The following is a 25,574-nucleotide window of genomic DNA, read 5'->3' as shown; positions in this document are numbered from 1 at the left end:
GACCACACATTCCATCCCCCTGGGCAGCACCGTCAGGTAGGCCTCCGCACTCGTCTGATCTCCCCTGGGGAGAGAGAGGAAAAGAGAGGGGGAGAGGGGGAGGATGATTAATAGGTATGGTGGTAATTCACAGCAGCAGCACCTCTGGGGCTCCTTGTTATTCAACAACCTGTGAGTACACTGTTAGAGCTTCACAGCACTTTACCTCCATCACTGATATGTGCCGTAATTGAATTCAGTACTCCTCCACTTTCATGGGAACTCGTCCCAACCCACATCCATTTCATTATTGATAGAACCTCTAACATACTCTAACAAACATACTGTGGTTGCATCTCAATAAGGAATAAAAAGGATCTGTTTGATTACTTGACCACCATTTTGATAGGGTAGACCCCGGTGGCCAGCTTCTTGCTCTTGGGGATGGTGTAGACCACTCTGCCACTACTGGTGGTCACCTCTGTGTCAAAGTGGACCCAGCGGCCGGACTGGGGCTGGGTCATCAGGAGAATGTCCACCTGTGAGAGGACAAGATAGATTCATGATAAGATTATGAGGTTCAGGGCAGCAATTGAATTCCTTTCAATAAACGTTAGTGTTGACGTCTGTCAAAGCAAACTCCTTTGTCAGACCACTCACTTTAAGAGAAGTATCAATTTAACTTTATTGACACGCAGACACTTTTAAAAGTGTTGCAACTATAGTGTTGTAAATAGTGCAACTAGTGTTTGCAAATTATGCAAAAAGGTTCAGGAGCAAGATCCTTCGTCAGAGCAATATGGGTTAATCTTTATTGACATGCAGACACTTTTAATTAATAATGTTTATTGCTGAGGCATGTTGTGTGGTGTCGTCACCTTCTCTCCAGTCAGAGTCACCATGTCCAAGGGGCCGTACATGAACCGACCAACCAGAGTCTGTGGTCCCTCCTCTGTGGTGATGACATCATTCACCCTGTGGTTGCCAGTCACATTCTGCATGAGGAGAAGCAATTCACTGTCACTTCTCTTTGGGTTTGTATGCATCCCAAATGGAACCCTACACTCTTAGAAAAAAGGTGCTATCTAGAACCTAAATGGAGAATCCTTTGAATAACCATTTTTGGTTCCAAGTAGAACCCGTTTGGTTCCCGGTTTAACCCTTTTGGGTTCCATGTATAACCCTTTCCACAGACAGTTCTACATTGAACCAAAAAGGGTTGTACCTGGAACTAAAAAGGGTTCTACCTGGATCCAAAAAGGGTTGTCCTATGGGGAGAGCCGAATAACCTTTTTGCGCAACCCTTTTTCTAAGAGTATTATCTATATAGTGCACTACTTTGACCAGAGACCATGATCTCTGGTCAAATGTAATGCACTATAAAGGGAATAGGGTGCCATTTGGGGCTACATTTGTCTTTCATTACTTTCTGCATCACTCCTCTTCAGACGTAGTGTTTACATCGGCAGAATGGGGTGTCAAAAGAACGATGACAAATAGCCCTACTTTTAAAAAATTCCCTGTTTTGATGCGATTTCATCACATTTGAGACGTGTGGCGAATGAGTCTCAGAAGAAATGTGCACTACAGGACCTTACCAAAAGAGGCTGTCAAATCTCCATGAACCCCTGGTTACAGTAGGAGTGTGGTTCTGGTTCCCCTTCACTACATCTCATTTCAAAGAGCAGGATGAATAACCCTAACTGAGCTGAGCTAAGGAGAAATCCTCTAACTCTATGAAGGCATCCCAAAAGGCACCCTATTCAATATGTAGTACACACTACCTTTGACTAGGGCCCATATGGCTAGTCAAAAGTAGTGCACTACATAGAGAATAGTGTGCCATTTGGGACATAAAACAACTTTATTGCTGAGCTGGTGGGATTTTAATAGGAAATGAAAGCAGAGGAGTTTGCAGATGTAATTCCCTGGCTATGTTACAGTGATGCCATGCTGCATTACCTCAGTCATAACCACAGGTGGTTGGTGATAGAGTAATTGGGGACGGGTTTGACTGAAGGAAACTTTCAGGAACACTTAAAGGGCCATTTCTAAGGGTTGTGGTGCAGTAGCGTATGTACATTAAGGGCTCTATTTGAGCAAACCTAATGCAATGGTACATTTTTCGCTGGCGGTAGCATTATAGGTTTGGGGTTGTGTCAGAAATATTTTTGCTATTTTCAAAACCGGAATTATGGGAGCAGTAGCTGGTGGTGCGTAAGGGCGAGTTTTGATGAATAAACAAGTTGTGGGTGTGTCGAGGCTTGACACCTCACTGGACAATCAGAACGTGCTCCATGGATAAATATATGGTTCCTTCAAGTTATGTATTTACGTATTGTATTGTCACTCCAATTCAATGTTAGGATGAAACAGTCAGAGGTCACCAAGCGCAACATAGCTTCAGCGTGTAAATCAGCTAGAAAGATGTGTCTGCATCGAGTAATTGTCTCTGGCCCCCTCCCAGTTAGGGGGAGTGATGAGCTCTACAGCAGAGTCTCACAACTCAATTGTTGGTTGAAAACTGTTTTCTGCCCCTCCCAAAAGATAGAATTTGTAGATAATTGGCCCTCTTTCTGGGACTCACCCACAAACTGGCCTGTTGAGGAGTGACGGACTCCATCCTAGCTGGAGGGGTGCTCTCATCTTATCTACGAACATAGACAGGGCTCTAACTCCCCTAGCTCCACAATGAGATAGGGTGCAGGCAGCAGGCTGTTAGCCAGCCTGCCAGCTTAGTGGAGCCTGCCACTAGCACAGTCAGTGTAGTCAGCTCAGCTATCCCCATTGAGACCGTGTCTGTGCCTCGATCTAGGTTGGGCAAAACTAAACATGGCGGTGTTCGCCTTAGCAATCTCATTGGAATAAAGACCTACTCCATTGCTGCCACTATTGAAAGAGATTGTGATATCTCACATCTCAAAATAGGCCTACTTAATGTTAGATCCCTCACTTCAAAGGCAGTTATAGTCAATGAACTAATCACTGATCATAATCTTTATGTGATTGGCCTGACTGAAACATGGCTTAAGCCTGATAAATTTACTGTGTTAAATGAGGCCTCACCTTCTGGTTACACTAGTGACCATATCCCCTGCACATCCCACAAAGGCGGAGGTGTTGCTAACATTTACGAAAGCACATTTCAATTTACAAAAAAACAAAATGACGTTTTCGTCTTTTGAGCTTCTAGTCATGTAATCTATGCAGCCTACTCAATGACTTTTTATAGCTACTGTTTACAGGCCTCCTGGGCTCGCTGAGTTCCCTGAATTCCTATCGGACCTTGTCGTCATGGCAGATAATATTCACATTTTTGGTGACTTTAATATTCACATGGAAAAGTCCACAGACCCACTCCAAAACGCTTTCGGAGTCATCATCGACTCAGTGGGTTTTGTCCAACATGTCTCCGGACCTACTTACTGCCACAGTCGTACTCTGGACCTAGTTTTGTCCTGTGGAATAAATGTTGTGGATCTTAATGTTTTTCCTCATAATCCTGGACTATTGGACTACCATTTTATTACATTTGCAATCACAACAAATAATCTGCTCAGACCCTAACCAAGGATCATCAAAAGCCATGCTATGAATTCTCGGACAACCCAAAGATTCCTAGATGCCCTTCCAGACTCCCTCCACCTACCCAAGGACGTCAGAGTACAAAAATCAGTTAACCATCCAACTGAGGAACTGAATTTAACCTTGCGCAATACCCTAGATGCAGTAACACCCCTAAAAACTACAAATATTTGTCATAAGAAACTAGCTCCCTGGTATACAGAAAATATCCGAGCTCTGAAGCAAGCTTCCAGAAAATTGGAACGGAAATGGCGCTACACCAAACTGGAAGTCTTCCGACTAGCTTGGAAAGACAGTACAGTGCAGTATCGAAGAGCCCTCACTGCTGCTCGATCATCCTATTTTTCCAACTTAATTGAGGAAAATAAGAACAATCCAAAATTTATTTTTAATACAGTCACAAAGCTAACTAAAAAGCAGCATTCCACCAGATGGAATTAATTTCACTTCAGCTGTCACGATCGTCTTGCGGAGAAAGAGAGGACCAAGGCGCAGCGTGTGCAAAATACATTATCTTTTATTAGAGAAAGGAATAAACACGCAACGAACACTAAAACAAAACTAAACAAAACAACAAACGACCGTGAAGCTACAAAACGTCAGTGCATGACAACAGCTACAAACGTTGAACATAGATAATTACCCACAAAACCCCAATGCCTATGACTGCCTTAAATATGGCTCTCAATCAGAGACAATGAACCACAGCTGCCTCTAATTGAGAACCAATCTAGGCAGCCATAGACATACAAACACCTAGACAAGACACTAACCCATATACTGTGACTGGAGGGCAGCTCATGACTGGAGGGCAGCTCATGACTGGAGGGCAGCTCATGACTGAAGGGCAGCTCATGACTGAAGGGCAGCTCATGACTGAAGGACAGCTCATGACTGAAGGACAGCTCATGACTGAAGGGCAGCTCATGACTGGAGGGCAGCTCATGACTGGAGGGCAGCTCATGACTGGAGGGCAGCTCATGACTGGAGGGCAGCTCATGACTGAGGGACGGCAGCTCCGGACTGAGGGACGGCAGCTCCGGACTGAGGGACGGCAGCTCCGGACTGAGGGACTGCAGCTCCGGACTGAGGGACGGCAGCTCCGGACTGAGAGACGGCAGCTCATGGCTGGCTGACGGATCTGGCTGCTCATGGCTGGCTGACGGATCTGGCTGCTCATGGCTGGCTGACGGATCTGGCTGCTCATGGCTGGCTGACGGATCTGGCTGCTCATGGCTGGCTGACGGATCTGGCAGATCCTGGCTGACTGGCGGCTCTGGCAGAACCTGGCTGACTGGCGGCTCTGGCAGATCCTGGCTGACTGGCAGATCCTGGCTGACTGGCGGCTCTGGAAGATCCTGGCTGACTGGCGGCTCTGGCAGATCCTGGCTGACTGGCGGCTCTGGCAGATCCTGGCTGGTTGGCGGCTCTGGAAGATCCTGGCTGGTTGGCGGCTCTGGAAGATCCTGGCTGGTTGGCGGCTCTGGAAGATCCTGGCTGGTTGGCGGCTCTGGCAGATCCTGGCTGACTGGCGGCTCTAGCGGCTCCTGACTGACGGACGGCTCTGACGGCTCGGGACAGACGGGCGGCTCTAATGGCTCGGGACAGACGGATGGCTTTGATGGCGCTGGGCAGACGGATGGCTCAGATGGCGCTGGGCAGACGGATGGCTCAGATGGCGCTGGGCAGACGGATGGCTCAGTTGGCGCTGGGCAGACGGATGGCTCAGTTGGCGCTGGGCAGACGGATGGCTCAGATGGCGCTGGGCAGATGGATGGCTCAGATGGCGCTGGGCAGATGGATGGCTCAGATGGCGCTGGGCAGATGGCAGACTCTGGCCGGCTGAGGCGCACTGTAGACCTGGTGCGTGGTACCGGAACTGGAGGTACCGGGCTAAGGACACGCACCTTCAGGCTAGTGCGGGGAGAAGGAACAGGGCATACTGGACCCTGGAGACGCACATTAGGCCTAGTGCGTGGTGCCGGCACTGGTGGTACCGGGCTGGGGACACGCATCTCAGGGCTAGTGCGGGGAGCAGCAACAGGACGCACAGGACTCTGGAGACGCACAGGAGGTGTGGTGCGTGGTGTAGGCACTGGTGGTAATGGGCTGGAGACACGCACCATAGGGCTAGTGCGTGGAGGAGGAACAGGGCTCTGGAGACGCACAGGAAGCCTGATGCGTGGTGTAGGCACTGGTGGTACTGGGTTGGGGCGGGGAGGTGGCGCCGGAAATACCGGACCGTGCAGGCGTACTGGCTCCCTTGAGCACTGAGCCTGCCCAACCTTACCTGGTTGTATGCTCCCCGTCGCCCGACCAGTGCGGGGAGGTGGAATAACCCGCACCGGGCTATGTAGGCGAACCGGGGACACCATGCGTAAGGCTGGTGCCATGTAAGCCGGCCCGAGGAGACGCACTGGTGGCCAGATGCGTTGGGCCGGCTTCATGACATCCGGCTCAATCCTCAATCTAGCCCTGCCAGTGCGGGGAGGTGGAATAACCCGCACCGGGCTATGAACACGTACAGGAGACACCATGCGCTCTACTGCGTAACACGGTGTCTGCCCGTACTCTCGCTCTCCACGGTAAGTACAGGGAGTATGCGCAGGTCTCCTACCTGACTTCGCCACACTCCCTTTTAGCCCCCACCCCAAGAAATGTTTGGGTTGTACTCGCGGGTTTCCAGCCTTGCTTCCGTGCTGCCTCCTCATATCGCCTCCTCTCGGCTTTAGCTGCCTCCAGCTCTTCACGAGGGAGGCGATATTCTCCCGGTTGTGCCCAAGGTCCCTTTCCATCCAATATCTCCTCCCATGTCCATGAATCCTTTATGCGCTGCTCCCGTTGCTGCTTTACACGCTGCTTGGTCCGATTTAGGTGGGTAACGATCGTTCTGTCACGATCGTCTTGCGGAGAAAGAGAGGACCAAGGCGCAGCGTGTGCAAAATACATTCTCTTTTATTAGAGAAAGGAATAAACACGCAACGAACACTAAAACAAAACTAAACAAAACAACAAACGACCGTGAAGCTACAAAACGTCAGTGCATGACAACAGCTACAAACGTTGAACATAGATAATTACCCACAAAATCCCAATGCCTATGACTGCCTTAAATATGGCTCTCAATCAGAGACAATGAACCACAGCTGCCTCTAATTGAGAACCAATCTAGGCAGCCATAGACATACAAACACCTAGACAAGACACTAACCCATATACCATACAAAACCCCTAGACAATACAAAAACACATACATACCCCATGTCACACCCTGACCTAACTAAAATAATAAAGAAAACAAAGAATACTAAGGCCACATCAGCAGTGATAAATTCATGAACTTCTTTGAAGAAAAGATCATGATCATTAGAAAGCAAAATACGGTTCTTCTTTAAATCTGCGTATTCCTCCAAAGCTCAGTTGTCCTGAGTCTGCACAACTCTGCCAGGACCTAGGATCAAGATAGACACTCAAGTGTTTTTATATATATATCTCTTGACACATTGATGAAAATAACCATGGCCTCTAAACCTTCAAGCTGCATACGGGACCCTATTCCAACTAAACTACTGAAGGAGCTGCTTCCTGTGCTTGGCCCTCCTATGCTGAACATAATAAACAGCTCTCTATCCACCGGATGTGTACCAAACTCACTAAAAGTGGCAGTAATAAAGCCTCTCTTGAAAAAGCCAAACCTTGACACAGAAAATATAAAAAACTATCGGCCTCCCATTCCTATCAACAATTTTAGAAAACATTTAGAAAAAGCTGTTGCGCAGCAACTCACTGCCTTCCTGAAGACAAACAATGTATACGAAACACTTCAGTCTGGTTTAAGACCCCATCATAGCACTGAGACTGCACTTGTGAAGGTGGTAAATTACCTTTTAATGGCGTCAGACCGAGGTTCTGCATCTGTCCTCGTGCTACTAGACCTTACAGTCGTCGCCAAATGTTTTGAGAATGACACAAATATTAATTTCCACAAAGTTTGCTGCTTCAGGGTCTTTAGATATTTTTGTCAGATGTTACTATGGAATACTGAAGTATAATTACAAGCATACAAGGCTTTTATTGACAATTACATGAAGTTGATGCAAAGAGTCAATATTTGCAGTGTTGACCCTTCTTTTTCAAGACCTCTGCAATCCGCCCTGGCATGCTGTCAATTAACTTCTGGGCAACATCCTGACTGATGGCAGCCCATTCTTGCATAATCAATGCTTGGAGTTTGTCTGAATTTGTGGGTTTTTGTTTGTCCACCCACCTCTTGAGGATTGACCACAAGTTCTCAATGGGATTAAGGTCTGGGGAGTTTCCTGGCCATGGACCCAAAATATAGATGTTTTGTTCCCCGAGCCACTTAGTTATCACTTTTGCCTTATGGCAAGGTGCTCCATCATGCTGGAAAAGGCATTGTTCATCACCAAACTGTTTCCTGGATGGCTGGGAGAAGTTGCTCTCTTAGCTGTGTTCTTAGGCAAAATTGTGAGTGAGCCCACCTACTTGGCTGAGAAGCAATCCCACACATGAATGGTCTCAGGATGCTTTACTGTTGGCATGACACAGGACTGATGGTAGCGCTCACCTTGTCTTCTCCGGACAAGCTTTTTTTCAGATGCCCCAAACAATCAGAAGGAGGATTCATCAGAGAAAATGACTTGACCCCAGTCCTCAGCAGTCCAATCCCTGTACCTTTTGCAGAATATCAGTCTGTCCCTGATGTTTTTCCTGGAGAGAAGTGGCTTCTTTGCTGCCCTTCTTGACACCAGGCCATCCTCCAAAAGTCTTTGCCTTACTGTGCGTGCAGATGCACTCACACCTGCCTGCTTCCATTCCTGAGCAAGCGCTGTACTGGTGGTGCCCCGATCCCGCAGCTGAATCAACTTAGGAGACGGTCCTGGCACTTGCTGGACTTTCTTGGGCGCCCTGAAGCCTTCTTCACTACAGTTGAACCGCTCTCCTTGAAGTTCTTGATGATCTGATAATTGGTTGATTTAGGTGCAATCTTACTGGCAGCAATATCCTTGCCTGTGAAGCCCTTTTTGTTCAAAGCAATGATGACGGCACGTGTTTCCTTGCAGGTAACCATGGTTGACAGAGGAAGAACAATGATTCCAAGCACCACCCTCCTTTTGAAGCTTCCAGTCTGTTATTCGAAATCAATCAGCATGACAGAGTGATCTCCAGCCTTGTCCTCGTCAACACTCACACCTGTGTTAACGAGAGAATCACTGACATGATGTCAGCTGGTCCTTTTGTGGCAAGTCTGAAATGCAGTGAAAATGTTTTGGGGGGATTCAGTTCATTTGCATGGCAAAGAGGGACTTTGCAATTAATTGCAATTCATCTGATCACTCTTCATAACATTCTGGAGTATATGCAAATTGCCATCATACAAGTTGAGGCAGCAGGCTTTGTGAAAATTAATATTTGTGTCATTCTCAAAGCTTTTGGCCACGACTGTAGTGCTGCTTTTGATACCAGCGATCACCACATTCTTTTGGAGAGATTGGAAACCCAAATTGGTCTATACGGACAAGTTCTGGCCTGGTTCAGATCTTATCTTTTGGAAAGATATCAGTTTGTCTCTGTGGATGGTTTGTCCTCTGACAAATCAACTGTAAATTTCGGTGTTCCTCAAGGCTCCGTTTTAGGACCACTATTGTTTTCACTATATATTTTACCTCTTGGTGATGTCATTCGAAAACATAATGTTAACTTTCACTGCTATGCGGACGACACACAGCTGTGCATTTCGATGAAACATGGTGAAGCCCCAAAATTGCCCTCCCTGTAAGCCTGTGTTTCAGACATAAGGAAGTGGATGGTGGCAAATGTTCTACTTTTAAACTTGGACAAAACAGAGATCCTAGTTCTAGGTCCCAAGAAACAAAGAGATCTTCTGTTGAATCTGACAATTAATCTTGATGGATGTACAGTCGTCTCAAATAAAACTGTAAAGGACCTCGGCGTTATTCTGGACCCTGGTCTCTCATTTGACGAACATATCAAGACTGTTTCAAGGACAGCTTTTTTCCATCTACGTAACATTGCAAAAATCTGAAACTTTCTGTCCAAAAATGACGCAGAAAAATGTATCCATGCTTTTGTCACTTCTAGGTTAGACTACTGCAATGCTCTACTTTCCAGCTACCCGGATAAAGCACTAAATAAACTTCAGTTAGTGCTAAACACGGCTGCTAGAATCTTGACTAGAACCAAAAAATGTGATCATATTACTCCAGTGCTAGCCTCTCTACACTTGCTTCCTGTTAAGGCAAGGGCTGATTTCAAGGTTTTACTGCTAACCTACAAAGCATTACATGGGCTTGGTCATACCTATCTTTCCTTCATGGGCTATACTCGGCCTTGTCTCAGGATGGTACGTTTGTGGTTGAAGATATCCCTCTAGTGGTGTGGGGGCTGTGCTTTGGCAAAGTGGGTAGGGTTATACAGTGAGGGAAAAAAGTATTTGATCCCCTGCTGATTTTGTACGTTTGCCCACTGACAAAGAAATGATCAGTCTATAATTTTAATGGTAGGTTTATTTGAACAGTGAGAGACAGAATATCAACAAAAAAATCCAGAAAAACGCATGTCAAAAATGTTATGAATTGATTTGCATTTTAATGAGGGAAATAAGTATTTGACCCCTCTGCAAAACATGACTTAGTACTTGGTGGCAAAACCCTTGTTGGCAATCACAGAGGTCAGACGTTTCTTGTAGTTGGCCACCAGGTTTGCACACATCTCAGGAGGGATTTTGTCCCACTCCTCTTTGCAGATCTTCTTCAAGTCATTAAGGTTTCGAGGCTGACGTTTGGCAACTCGAACCTTCAGCTCCCTCCACAGATTTTCTATGGGATTAAGGTCTGGAGACTGGCTAGGCCACTCCAGGACCTTAATGTGCTTCTTCTTGAGCCACTCCTTTGTTGCCTTGGCCGTGTGTTTTGGGTCATTGTCATGCTGGAATACCCATCCACGACCCATTTTCAATACCCTGGCTGAGGGAAGGAGGTTTTCACCCAAGATTTGACGGTACATGGCCCCGTCCATCGTCCCTTTGATGCGGTGAAGTTGTCCTGTCCCTTTAGCAGAAAAACACCCCCAAAGCATAATGTTTCCACCTCCATGTTTGACGGTGGGGATGGTTTCTTGGGGTCATAGGCAGCATTCCTCCTCCTCCAAACACGGCAAGTTGGGTTGATGCCAAAGAACTCCATTTTGGTCTCATCTGACCACAACACGTTCACCCAGTTGTCCTCTGAATCATTCAGATGTTCATTGGCAAACTTCAGACGGGCATGTATATGTGCTTTCTTGAGCAGGGGGACCTTGCGGGCGCTGCAGGATTTCAGTCCTTCACGGCATAGTGTGTTACCAATTGTTTTCTTGATGACTATGGTCCCAGCTGCCTTGAGATCATTGACAAGATCCTCCTGTGTAGTTCTGGGCTGATTCCTCACCGTTCTCATGATCATTGCAACTCCACGAGGTGAGATCTTGCATGGAGCCCCAGGCTGAGGGAGATTGACAGTTCTTTTGTGTTTCTTCCATCTGCGAATAATCACAGAAACTGTTGTCACCTTCTCACCAAGCTGCTTGGCGATGGTCTTGTAGCCCATTCCAGCCTTGTGTAGGTCTACAATCTTGTCCCTGACATCCTTGGAGAGCTCTTTGGTCTTGGCCATGGTGGAGAGTTTGGAATCTGATTGATTGATTGCTTCTGTGGACAGGTATCTTTTATACAGGTAAGAAACTGAGATTAGGAGCACTCCCTTTAAGAGTGTGCTCCTAGTCTCCGTTCGTTACCTGTATGAAAGACACCTGGGAGCCAGAAATCTTTTTGATTGAGAAGGGGTCAAATACTTATTTCCCTCATTAAAATGCAAATCAATTTATAACATTTTTGACATGCATTTTTCTGGATATTTTTGTTGTTATTCTGTCTCTCACTGTTCAAACAAACCTACCATTAAAATTATAGACTGATAATTTCTTTGTCAGTGGGCAAACGTACAAAATCAGCAGGGGATCAAATACTTTTTTCCCTCACTGTATCCTGCCTGTTTGGCTCTGTCCGGGGGTATCGTCGGACAGGGCCACAGTGTCTCCCGACCCCTCCTGTCTCAGCCTCCAGTATTTATGCTGCAGTAGTTTATGTGTTGGGGGGCTAGGGTCAGTCTAGTATATCTGGAGTATTTCTCATGTCTCATCCAGTGTCCTGTGTGAATGTAAGTATGCTCCCTCTAATTCTCTCTCTCTCTCTCTCTCTCTCTCTCTCTCTCTCGCTCTCTCTCGCTCTCGCTCTCTCTCTCTCTCTCTCTCTCTCTCTCTCTCTCTCTCTCTCTCTCTCTCTCTCTCTCTCTCTGGGGACCTGAGGCCATGTAGTCCTGACCATGCCTCAGGACTACATGGCCTGTTGACTCCTTGCTGTCCCCAGTCCACCTGGTCATGCTGCTGCTCCAGTTTCAACTGTTCTGCCTGCGGATATGGAACCCAGACCTGTTCACCGGATGTGCTACCTGTCCCAGACCTGCTGTTTTCAACTCTCTAGAGACAGCAGGAGCGGTAGAGATACTCTGAATGATCAGCTATGAAAAGCCAACTGACATTTACTCCTGAGGTGCTGACCTGTTGCACCCTCTACAACCACTATGATTATTATTATTTGACCCTGCTGGTCATCTATGAACGTTTGAACATCTTGGCCATGTTCTGTTATAATCTCCATCCGGTACAGCCAGAAGAGGACTGGCCACCCCTCATAGCCTGGTTCCTCTATAGGTTTCTTCCTAGGTTCTGGCCTTTGTAGGGAGTTTTTCCTAGACACCGTGCTTCTACACCTGCATTGCTTGCTGTTTGGGGCTTTAGGCTGTGTTTCTGTACAGCACTATGAGATATCAGCTGATGTAAGAAGGGCTTTATAAATACATTTGATTGATTGATTGAATGTTAGTCTGCTATAGCCTAGTTCCTTAAATAGCCTGCCCCATATTTGCTAAATATGTTGAATATGTTTGTATTCCACATGTTCTAATTGCATTTCTTCAATATGGAATGACACTATTAAACATAGGTTATAGCATGCACACTGATATAAAGGCCTACTGTAAATTGCAGTCTGGACATGGACATGCCACACGTAATCCATAAGCAAGATTAAATTCACTAGGCTTTTGATAAGGCCTAAAAAGAGTATAATTCAAATGTAAAAAAAAAAAAAAGAAACTACTTGTTTTAAATAGGCTATGTTTAAATAAAGTTACATGCACCATAATTGCTCCTCGTGGGCTTATAATACAGACAAGGCAATTTAGAATATGGGTTTTACGCACATCCAAACTTTTCACAGGAGCTGGATAACGATAAAGATCCAATATAAAGAGAAAGAGGGAATGTAATGTTATACTGCTCCCAATTGTAATGTTTTATAAACATCATGAAACCATCTTACAGATCAGATTTGCACTTATTTGCAGATGAAATTACATTGCATTCGAGCCATGAACGTTTTCTCAACATAAACCCATGGATGGTGAATCTTTCTAGTAAGTTAGATTTTTTATCAAATTAAACGGAAAACAATCGATCTGTTTTTTAAAACAACAATTATTTCTAAATATGATCGGGTCAGAAGCATCATAAATCACATCTCTCGTTACATGAGCATAAGGTAATGTGTGCACACATACACTACCATTCAAAAGTTTGGGGTCACTTAGAAATGTCCTTGTTTTTGAAAGAAAAGCACATTTTTCTGGGATGCTGGCCTTCTAGGCAGAGTTCCTCTGTCCAGTGTTTGTGTTCTTTTGCCCATCTTAATCTTTTATTTTTATTGGCCAGTCTGATATATGGCTTTTTCTATGCAACTCTGCCTAGAAGGCCAGCATCCCGGAGTCGCCTCTTCACTGTTGACGTTGAGATTGGTGTTTTGCGGGTACTATTTAATGAAGCTGCCAGTTGAGGACTTGTGAGGCGTCTGTTTCTCAAACTAGACACTCTAATGTACTTGTCCTCTTGCTCAGTTGTGCACTGGGGCCTCCCACTCCTCTTTCTGTTCTGGTTAGGGCCAGTTTGCGCTTTTCTGTGAAGGGAGTAGTACACAGCGTTGTATGAGATCTTCAGTTTCTTGAAAATTTCTTGCATGGAATAGCCTTCATTTCTCAGAACAAGAATAGACTGACGAATTTCATAATAAAGTCCTTTGTTTCTGGCCATTTTGAGCCTGTAATCGAACCCACAAATGCTGATGCTCCAGATACTCAACGAGTCTAAAGAAGGCCAGTTTGATTGCTTCTTTAATCAGGACAACAGTTTTCAGCTGTGCTGAAACATAATTGCAAATAATTGCATAATTGCAAAAGGGTTTTCTAATGATCAATTAGCCTTTTTAAATGATAAACTTGGATTAGCTAGCACAACGTGCCATTGGAACACAGGAGTGATGGTTTCTGAAAATGGGCCTCTGTACGCCTATGTAGATAATCCATAAAAAATCTGCCGCTTCCAGCTAAAATAGTCATTTACAACAGTAACAATGTCTACACTGTTCTGATCAATTTGATGTTATTTTAATGGACAAAAAATTGCTTTTCTTTCAAAAACAAGGACATTTCTAAGTGACCCCAAACTTTTGAATGGTGGTGTAGGCCTAAGGGCTCTTCTGCCGTTAAGGGGGCGCTCTTAACGCAAGCCGAAAATAGAGGCCTAAGTATCTAATGAAACCTATTATGCTTTTTGGGGCATTTCTGAGCATATTCGATGTCACAGAAATACGCAGTGTTACCAAATGGTACATTGTTTATTGTACATAAACTACCACATCATATGCAGCAGAACTGTATAAAGGCTACATAATACTCTTAAAACATAGCTCCATGAGCCTAGTTTGAGCACACTAACCAATGTTGTAGACTGATGTGATGTGTTAGTCTCTGTATCATGAATATTGGGAAACCAGTTATTGTCATCTAATGAAGCAGGTAAACAGATTAAGTTTGTCAATAATTAATCCTCGTCAGTTCTCGGGCCATGCTGAACTGAAGCTGTGGCATCTCAGCATGCCTTAGACACACACACACACACACACACACACACACACACACACACACACACACACACACACACACACACACACACACACACACACACACACACACACACACACACACACACACACACACACACACACACACACACACACACACACACACACACACACACACACACACACACACACACACACACACAGTTTTACACACTGGCACATTTGCAGCACTGTCTACTGCTGTGAACAGGCTGAAAGGCCAATATCAGGCCAGTAACCACATTCCTCTGCTACAGGTCACTGCTGAATCTCTCTGCATGAATGCCTGTCTTATGGGAAAATAGCAGAACATATCACTATCACACTGGGTGAGTGGTGAGTTCACCTTGCCCTCCAACACACACTGAGAGGAGGAGATGGAGAACTTTGGAGAGGCAGAGCCCCGTTTTACTGGTCACAATGGTGCTCAGGAAACAGCACAGACAGCAGTGGCCCCAATCCATCAGGGACAAAGAGCCCCTTACTAGGAGAGTGAACTGAAGTCACAGCATCACTGACACCAGGCAGGGCCCTCTGAATGGTATCACTATCCCCTGGATGAGCTGGCAGAGCCCAGATAAAGTCTATACAGGGCACCAGGAGAGTGTATAGCAATACAGCTATACCAGATATCATATTCAGGTCATATTCTCCAAGCTGCTTCTCCTCCAGCTGTCTCTCATCTACCACTTACACAAGAGACAGATCACAGGCTTGGAGGCTGGAGCAGAGCATGTAAGACACAGTCCAAAAATAAAACCTATGGCCGGTGTAGATGTAGATATGTTCCAGTTGGCCACGCAGTACATAATATAACTAGACAAAAGCCCATTGTTAATTCATTATTTCCTTTGAATATACTGTGAATAAAAGATGGCTCAGAAATAGACTGGGCTGACTTTTCAGCCTGGCAGTAGTCATATTGTCTTTTATGCTGGAGTATCAGTTAATTGTGGTGTTGTGCTAGCATCTTTTTTCTGACATTCAGGACTCAGCCCACACACTGACACACAAGCAACAATTTCACAAGATTGCAGAAGCTCTTCGCCCATTCAGTGTTGGTGTATTTCTTGGTTCAACTAAAAGAGACCAATGCTATTGAGGCAGAAATGATTAAAACTGTGAAAAGATGTGTGAAGCTGATGGTAAGAGTGCTTGTGTAACTGTGTGTGTGTGTGTGTGTGTGTGTGTGTGTGTGTGTGTGTGTGTGTGTGTGTGTGTGTGTGTGTGTGTGTGTGTGTGTGTGTGTGTGTGTGTGTGTGTGTGTGTGTGTGTGTGTGTGTATGCGCACACGTCCTTATCCCTTTGTTTCTGACTGAGATTCAGTTAGAAAACGTTTGGCAGATTTCAGCTAAAGATTATTAAACATTTATTGGAATTTCTTCATACAGGGATTGAACAGAATATAATCTGTGTCTTTCTCCAGTACATAGAGTAGGGTCTGTCCATATATTGATAAAGGCGCAGGAGGGATGGCTGCCGTTTTATGGGCACCTAATCAACTGTGCGATTTTGTTAGTTATTTCATATTGTTTGTAACTAATTTTGTACATAATGTTGCTGCTACCGTCTCTTATGACAGAAAAGAGCTTCTGGACATCAGAACGGCGATAACTCACCGTGAACTGGACAAAAAAAATTAATGTAACGAGTCCGACGCAAAGGATGTACTGCTTTGTCGAGACAAGGCCAAAATCCCTGTCATCCGCATGAAGAAAAGACAGAGAAAAATGGGGAGGAGGGCGGTGCCTTGTAAGAATTCGCAGACGAGTAGGTAAACCACCACTACCCTCTGTATTATTGGCCAACGTGCAATCATTGGAAAACAAACTGGACAATCCACGATTAAGACTATCCTACCAACGGGACATTAAAAACTGTAATATCTTATGTTTCATGAGACTTGGCTAAACGACAACATGGATAATATAGAACTGGCTGGCTTCTCCATGCATCGGCAGGACAGAGTAGCTACGTCTGGTAAGACCAGGGGTGGGGGAGTGTGTCTATTTGTCAATAACAGCTGGTGTGCAATGTCCAATATTAAAGAAGTCTCAAGATATTGCTCGCCTGAGGTAGAGTACCTTATGATAAGCTGTAGACCACACTATCTACCAAGAGAGTTCTCATCTATATTATTTACCACCACAAACCGATGCTGGGAATAAGAACGCACTCAACGAGCTGTATAAGGCCATAAGCAAACAAGAAACTGCTCATCCAGAAGTGGCACTCCTAGAGGCCGAGGACTTTAATGCAGGGAAACTTAAATCCGTTTTACCTCATTTCTACCAGCATGTTAAAAGTGCAACCAGAGGGAAAAAAAATCTAGACCACCTTTACTCCACACACAGAGACGCGTACAAAGCTCTCCCTCACCCTCTATTTGGCAAATCTGACCATAATTATATCCTCCTGATTCCTGCTTACAAGCAAAAACTAAAGCAGGAAGCACCAGTGACTCGGTCAATAAAGAAGTAGTCAGGTGACGCAGATGCTAAGCCACAGGACTGTTTTGCTAGCACAGACTGAAATATGTTCCGTGATTCTTCCGATGGCATTGAAGAGTACACCACATCAGTCTCTGGCTTCCTCAATAAGTGCAACAATGACGTCATCCCCACAGTGACCATACGTACATACCCCAACCAGAAGCCATGGATTACAGGCAACATCCGCACTGAGCTAAAGGGTAGAGCTGCCGCTTTCAAGGAGCGGGACACTAATTCGGACACTTATAAGAAATCCCGCTATGCCCTGTGATGAACCATCAAACAGGCAAAGCGTCAATACAGGACTAAAGTTGAATCCTACTACAACAACTCTGACGCTCATTGAATGTGGCAGGGTTTGAAAACTATTACAGACTACAAAGGGAAACCCAGCGGCGAGCTGCTCAGTGACGCGAGCCTACCAGATGAGCTAAATGCCTTTTATGCTCGCTTCGTGGCAAGCAACACTGAAGCACGCATGAGAGCACCAGCTGTTCTGGACGACTGCGTGATCACGTTCTCCGTAGCCGATGTGAGCAAATCCTCTAAGCAGGTCAACATTCACAAAGCCGCGGGGCCAGATGCATTACCAGGACCTGTACTCAAAGTATGCGCGGACCAACTGGCAAGTGTCTTCACTGACATTTTCAACCTCTCCCTGACCAAGTCTGTAATACTTTCAAACAGACCACTATAGTCCTTGTGCCCAAGAAAGCGAAAGTAACCTGCCTAAATAATTACCGCGCCGTAGCACTCACGTTAGCCATGAAGTGCTTTGAAAGGCTGGTCATGACTCACATCAACACCATCATGCCGGAAACCCTAAACCCACTCCAATTCGCATACTGCCCCAACAGATCCACAGGTGACGCAATCTCAATCGCATACCCTACTTCCCTTTCCCACCTGGACAAAAGGAACACCTATGTGAGAATACTGTTCATTGACTACAGCTCAGCGTTCAACCCCATAGTACCCACGAAGCTCATCACTAAGCTAAGGACCCTGGGACTAAACACCTCCCTCTGCAACTGGATCCTGGACTTCCTGACAGGCCGCCCCAAGGTGGTAAAGGTAGACAACAACACATCTGTCGTGCTGATCCTCAACACTGGGGCCCCTCAGGGGTGCATGCTTAGTCTCCTCCTGCACTCCCTGTTCACCCACGACTGCGTGGCCAACCACGACTCCAACACCATCATTAAGTTTGCTGACGACACAACAGTGGTAGGCCTGATGACCGACAACGATGAGAGAGCCTAAAGGGAAGGGGGTCAGAGACCTGGCCGTGTGGTGCCAGGACAACAACCTCTCCCTCAATGTGAGCAAGACAAAGGAGCTGATCGTGGACTATAGGAAAAGGAGGGCCGAACTAGCCCCCACTAACATCGATGGGGCTGAATTGGAGCGGGTCGTGAGTTTCAAGTTCCTTGGTGTCCACATCACCAACAAACTATCATGGTTCAAAAACACCAAGACAATTGTGAAGAGGGCACGACAACACCTTTTCCCCCTCAGGAGACAAAGATTTGGCATGGGTCCCCAGATCCTCAAAAGGTTATACAGCTGCACCATCGAGAGCATCACCACCTGGTATGGCAACTGCTCGACCTCTGACCGTAAGGCGCAATAGAGGGTAGCGCGTACAGCCCAGTACATCACTGGGGCCAAACTTCCTGACATCCAGGACCTATTCACAAGGCCAGGGGTGGGAAATTCCAGTCCTCGAGGGCCTGATAGCTGGGGCAAAACTGTGACACCTAACACACCTGACTCCAATAATCACCGAATCATGATCTTCAGTTTAGAATGCAATTTGATTAACCGGCTGTGTTTGGTAGGGATGGAGAAAAAGTGTGACACCAATCAGGCCCTAGAGGACTGGAGTTGCCCACCCCTGTACTAGGCGGTGTCAGAGGAAGGCCATAAAAATTGTCAAAGACTTCAGTCACCCAAGTCATTGACTGTTCTCTCTGCTACCGCATGGCAAGCGGTACCGGAGTGCCAAGTCTAGGACCATAAGGCTCCTTAACAGCTTCTACCCCCAAGCCATAAGACAACAGAATAATTAATCAAATAGCCACCCGGACTATTTACATTGATCCCCTCCCCCTTTGTTTTTACACTGCTGCTACTCGCTGTTTAATATCTATGCATAGTCACTTTACAAATTACCTCGACTAACCTGTACACCCGACTTGGTACCGGTACCCCCGTATATAGCCTCGTTATTGTTAGGTAATCTTCTGTTACTTTTTAATTTGATTAGATTTTTTCAACTTTAGTTTATTTAGTAAATATTTTCTTAACTCTATTAATTGAACTGCACTGTTGGTTAAGGGCTTGTAAGTAAGCATTTCACAGTAAAGTCTACACCTGTCGTATTCAGTGCATGTGACAAATAAAGTTTGATTTGATTTGAAATGGCACCCTATTCTCTATATAGCGCACTTCTTTTATCCCAGGTCAAAAGTAGTACTGTACACTATATAGTGAATAGGGTGCCATTTAGGATATAGTCATTGAATCCAGTGTGGGGATAAAGGTGATATTGACACTTCCTACTGAACTGTCCTTTATCTTCCATGAATAACTCATGTTAGTTTCCTCACCCTCAGTTTGACAGGCGTCCTCCTGCGAAGCCACTTCTCCCGTGGGCTAGATGGAGAGAAGGGGGCTGAGTCCTTGCTGTCAGCTTCCTGGGTCTTCACACTGTCGCATCGCATGAGCTGCATGAACACACACAAGCATGGACACACACACACGGTTCATTAATCCACCGCCTGCTTAGTCCACTCAGTATGATGGCACTTCTCAAACAGAATCCCTAGTCTACATTTAGGCACCTGATGCACATTTCTCAGTGGAGTGGCATACATACACTAGACAAAACAATTACATGGAATATTCATCCTCTGGTGCTCGAACATACTTGACAGGGAATGAAACTAGGACTGTCATTATCTTGAGTCGTACACTGTCACAGCTGCTAATAGGAGCTCATTTGTCAAGAGGAAGATTCAGGCTTATTAACAGGCTAGCCTTTGGATGATTCGTTATGAAGTGGACCACATGTACATTTCATCTCAGAAGTTGAGAGAAAAGAACCTGTCTTTAGCCTAATCAATGTGCTGCCAGGCTAATGAAACAGCCAGGCTAATGAAACAGCCAGGCTAATGAAACAGCCAGGCTAATGAAACAGCCAGGCTAATGAAACAGCCAGGCTAATGATGTGTTTTCAAAGAGGAGAGGAGAGGACAGGACAGGTCGCAATGAGAGAAGGAGTTTAACTCCATGACTGCATTAACTAGATCCTAGTTTAAGGTTCAACCTCTTATTACACAGCAATGATAAGAATAGGTCATTGATTTTACTTAATTCAAACTTGACTAGGCGTTAAGTATGGTACAGTAAGTAAATGAAAAGGGCAGTAAGTTTGTGTGAACCACTGGGAGTAAGTTTGTGCGAACCATTTTTTATTTTTTTTAACCTTTATTTAACCAGGTAGGCCATTTACAACTGCGACCTGGCCAAGATAAAGCAAAGCAGTGCGACAAAAACAACAACACAGAGTTACACATGGGATAAACAAACATACAGTCAATAACACAATAGAAAAATATGTATACAGTGTGTGCAAATGAAGTAAGGAGGTAAGGCAATAAATAGGCCATAGTGGCAAAGTAATTACAATTGAGCAATTAACACTGGAGTGATAGCTGTGCAGATGAGGATGTGCCAGTAGAAATACTGGTGTGCAAAAGAGCAGAAAGACAAAAACAAATATGGGGATGAGGTAGGTAGTTGGATGGGCTATTTAAAGATGGGCTGTGTACAGCTGCAGAAGCTGCTCTGACAGCTGACACTTTAAGTTATTGAGGGAGATATAAGTCTCCAACTTCAGGGATTTTTGCAATTTGTTCCAGTCATTGGCAGCAGAGAACTGGAAGGAAAGGCGAACAAATGTGGTGTTGGCTTTGGGGATGACCAGTGAAATATACCTGCTTGAGCGCGTGCTACGGGTGGGTGTTGCTATGGTGACCAGTGAGCTGAGATAAGGTGGAGCTTTACCTAGCAAAGACTTATAGATGACCTGGAGCCAGTGGGTTTGGCGATGAATATGTAGCGAGGACCAGGCAACGAGAGCATACAAGTCGCAGTGGTGGGTAGTATATGGGGCTTTGGTGACAAATCGGATGGCACTGTGATAGACTACATCCAATTTGCTGAGTAGAGTGTTGGAGGCTATTTTGAAAATGACATCGCCGAAGACAAGGATCGGTAGGGTAGTCAGTTTTACGAGGGTATGTTTGGCAGCATGAGTGAAGGATGCTTTGTTGTGAAATAGAAAGCCGATTCTAGATTTAATTTTGGATTAGAGATGCTTAATATGAGTCTGAAAGGAGAGTTTACAGTCTAGCCAGACACCTAGGCATTTATAGTTGTCCACATATTCTAAGTCAGAACCGTCCAGAGTAGTGATGCTAGTCGGGCGGGTGCGGGCAGCGATCGGTTGAAGAGCATGTATTTAGTTTTACTAGCATCTAAGAGCAGTTGGAGGCCACGGAAGGAGTGTTGTATGCCATTGAAGCTCGTTTGGAGGTTTGTTAACACAGTGTCCAAAGAAGGGCCAGATGTATACAGAAGGGTGTTGTCTGCGTAGAGGTGGATCAAAGAGTCACCCGCAGCAAGAGCGACATCATTGATATATACAGAGAAAAGATTCGGCCCGAGAATTGAACCCTGTGGCACTCCCATAGAGACTGCAAGAGGTCTGGACAACAGGCCCTCCAATTTGACACACTGAACTCTATCTGAGAAGTAGTTAGTGAACCAGGCGAGGCAGTCATTTGAGAAACGAAGGCTTTTGAGTCTGCCGATAAGAATACGGTGATTGACAGCCTTGGCCAGGTCAATGAAGACGGCTGCACAGTACTGTCTGGCGGTTTATGATATCGTTTAGGACCTAAAGTGTGGCTGAGGTACGGTGGGATTCGAAATGGTCGGTGATCTGTTTATTAACTTGGCTTTCGAGGATTTTAGAAAGGCAGGGCAGGATGGATATAGGTCTATAACAGTTTGGGTCTAAGGTGTCACCCACTTTGAAGAAGGGGATGACCGCGGCAGCTTTCCAATCTTTGGGGATCTCAGACGGTACTAAAGAGAGGTTGAACAGGCTAGTAATACAGTGAGGGAAAAAAGTATTTGATCCCCTGCTGATTTTGTACGTTTGCCCACTGACAAAGAAATGATCAGTCTATAATTTTAATGGTAGGTTTATTTGAACAGTGAGAGACAGAATATCAACAAAAAAATCCAGAAAAACGCATGTCAAAAATGTTATGAATTGATTTGCATTTTAATGAGGGAAATAAGTATTTGACCCCTCTGCAAAACATGACTTAGTACTTGGTGGCAAAACCCTTGTTGGCAATCACAGAGGTCAGACGTTTCTTGTAGTTGGCCACCAGGTTTGCACACATCTCAGGAGGGATTTTGTCCCACTCCTCTTTGCAGATCTTCTTCAAGTCATTAAGGTTTCGAGGCTGACGTTTGGCAACTCGAACCTTCAGCTCCCTCCACAGATTTTCTATGGGATTAAGGTCTGGAGACTGGCTAGGCCACTCCAGGACCTTAATGTGCTTCTTCTTGAGCCACTCCTTTGTTGCCTTGGCCGTGTGTTTTGGGTCATTGTCATGCTGGAATACCCATCCACGACCCATTTTCAATACCCTGGCTGAGGGAAGGAGGTTTTCACCCAAGATTTGACGGTACATGGCCCCGTCCATCGTCCCTTTGATGCGGTGAAGTTGTCCTGTCCCTTTAGCAGAAAAACACCCCCAAAGCATAATGTTTCCACCTCCATGTTTGACGGTGGGGATGGTTTCTTGGGGTCATAGGCAGCATTCCTCCTCCTCCAAACACGGCAAGTTGGGTTGATGCCAAAGAACTCCATTTTGGTCTCATCTGACCACAACACGTTCACCCAGTTGTCCTCTGAATCATTCAGATGTTCATTGGCAAACTTCAGACGGGCATGTATATGTGCTTTCTTGAGCAGGGGGACCTTGCGGGCGCTGCAGGATTTCAGTCCTTCACGGCATAGTGTGTTACCAATTGTTTTCTTGATGACTATGGTCCCAGCTGCCTTGAGATCATTGACAAGATCCTCCTGTGTAGTTCTGGGCTGATTCCTCACCGTTCTCATGATCATTGCAACTCCACGAGGTGAGATCTTGCATGGAGCCCCAGGCTGAGGGAGATTGACAGTTCTTCTGTGTTTCTTCCATTTGCGAATAATCACAGAAACTGTTGTCACCTTCTCACCAAGCTGCTTGGCGATGGTCTTGTAGCCCATTCCAGCCTTGTGTAGGTCTACAATCTTGTCCCTGACATCCTTGGAGAGCTCTTTGGTGTTGGCCATGGTGGAGAGTTTGGAATCTGATTGATTGATTGCTTCTGTGGACAGGTATCTTTTATACAGGTAAGAAACTGAGATTAGGAGCACTCCCTTTAAGTGTGCTCCTAATCTCCGTTCGTTACCTGTATGAAAGACACCTGGGAGCCAGAAATCTTTTTGATTGAGAAGGGGTCAAATACTTATTTCCCTCATTAAAATGCAAATCAATTTATAACATTTTTGACATGCATTTTTTTTGATATTTTTGTTGTTATTCTGTCTCTCACTGTTCAAATAAACCTACCATTAAAATTATAGACTGATAATTTCTTTGTCAGTGGGCAAACGTACAAAATCAGCAGGGGATCAAATACTTTTTTCCCTCACTGTAGGTGTTGCAACAATTTCGGCAGATCATTTTAGAAAGAGAGGGTCCAGATTGTCTAGCCCAGCTGATTTGTAGGGATCCAGATTTTGCAGCTCTTTCAGAACATCAGCTGTTTGGATTTGGGTGAAGGAGAAGCAGGGGGGGGGGGGTTGGGCAAGTTGCCGCAGGGGTGCTGAGGTGTTGGCCGGGGTAGGGGTAGCCAGGTGGAAAGCACGGCCAGCCGTGATTTAAAAAAAATTGAAATATAGATTTATTTGGTGGTGACAGTGTTTCCTATCCGCAGTGCAGTGGGCAGCTGGGAGGAGGTGCTCTTATTCTCTCTCTTATTAAACTTTTTGGAATTAGTGCTACAGGAAGTATAACCAGCCAGCTGTATGTTGATAGTGTCGTCGTTCAGCCACGACTCCGTGAAGCATAAGATATTAAAGTTTTGAATGTCCCGTTGGTAGTTTAATCTTGTGCGTAGGTCATCGATTTTATTCTCCAAAGATTGCACGTTTGCTAGCAGAATGGAAGGAAGTAGGGGTTTATTCGATCGGCTACGAATTCTCAGAAGGCAGCCTGCCCTACTGCCCCTTTTTCTCCGCCTCCTCTTCACGCAAATCACGGGGATCTGGGCCTGTTCCCGATAAAGCAGTATATCGTTCGCGTCGGGCTCGTCAGACTCGTTAAAGGCAAAAAAGGGTTCTGCCAGTCCGTGGTGAGTAATCGCAGTCCTGATGTCCAGAAGTTATTTTTGGTCATAAGAGACGTAGTGGACTATATAGGGAATAAGGTGCCATTTTAGACACTTACTGTACTGGGTGGCTGCTCTGGTCTCTTCTCATTGCTCTCTAATTACCAAGTTAAAAGGCTGTCAGTGGTCAGGATGGGTTTTAATAGGTCATGACACCCTGGCTAGTTTTAATTACTCTGTGAGGGTCTGAGGACACCACGAGCAGACGCACACACACCTCCTACATACACATAATACAAGCGCACACAAACACCTAGTTACATTTGACATTTTAGTAATTTAGCAGATGCTCTTATCCAGAGTGACTTACAGGAGCAATTAGGGTCAAGTGCCTTGCTCAAGGGCACATGGACAGATTTTTCACCTTGTCAGCTCGGGGATTCAAAACAGCAACCTTTCGGTTACAGGCCAAATATTTTAACAGATAGGCTACCTGCTGCTCATATGCATGCAAGCACACATAACCACAATCCACAGCACAAATAATAGTATACATGATCCGAATTCCAGTCTCAATAGTCAGGACACAGACACACATACATATAGTTACCTGTCGGAGCACAAACGCAGCTACATCAGTGGACTCCCAGTAGGAGGCATGGAAGAGATGAGGCAGTGCCACAGTGGGGAAGGAGGTCAGGACGTCTGGACAGTACAGAGAATAGTCCAACCTCTTAGAGCCCCACCAGCTACTGGAAACTGAGGCAGACGCGCAGAGAGAGAGAGAGAGAGAGAGAGAGAGAGAGAGAGAGAGAGAGAGAGAGAGAGAGAGAGAGAGAGAGAGAGAGAGAGAGAGAGAGAGAGAGAGACACAGAAGGGAGATAATTAACACATGCATATCAAGATAAGGTTTTCTTGTAGTTATTTAAAGTGATTTGTGGGTACTAATTAGTATTATTCAT

General features: G+C 45.5%; 1 protein-coding gene across 2 annotated transcripts in view; it reads right to left on the bottom strand.

Annotated features, from left to right (window-relative positions):
• The window catches only part of LOC139548047 (membrane-associated phosphatidylinositol transfer protein 3-like), a 146,737-nt gene that overhangs the window by 9,947 nt on the left and 111,216 nt on the right, over positions 1-25,574 (bottom strand). For both annotated transcript variants that reach the window (XM_071357356.1, XM_071357355.1), the window contains exons 12-16: positions 25,223-25,371; positions 19,761-19,877; positions 858-974; positions 370-518; positions 1-64 (exon numbers count right to left, since the gene is read on the bottom strand). The exon at positions 1-64 is cut by the window's left edge and continues 86 nt beyond it. In XM_071357356.1, the coding sequence (XP_071213457.1) occupies positions 1-64; positions 370-518; positions 858-974; positions 19,761-19,877; positions 25,223-25,371 (596 nt within the window). The remainder of the gene's footprint in view (positions 65-369; positions 519-857; positions 975-19,760; positions 19,878-25,222; positions 25,372-25,574) is intronic.

This window comes from Salvelinus alpinus, chromosome 21 (assembly GCF_045679555.1).
Source record: "Salvelinus alpinus chromosome 21, SLU_Salpinus.1, whole genome shotgun sequence".
Taxonomy (NCBI): domain Eukaryota; kingdom Metazoa; phylum Chordata; class Actinopteri; order Salmoniformes; family Salmonidae; genus Salvelinus; species Salvelinus alpinus.
The sequence above is the reverse complement of the archived record's forward strand: the minus strand, read 5'-3'. Positions and strand labels throughout refer to the sequence as shown.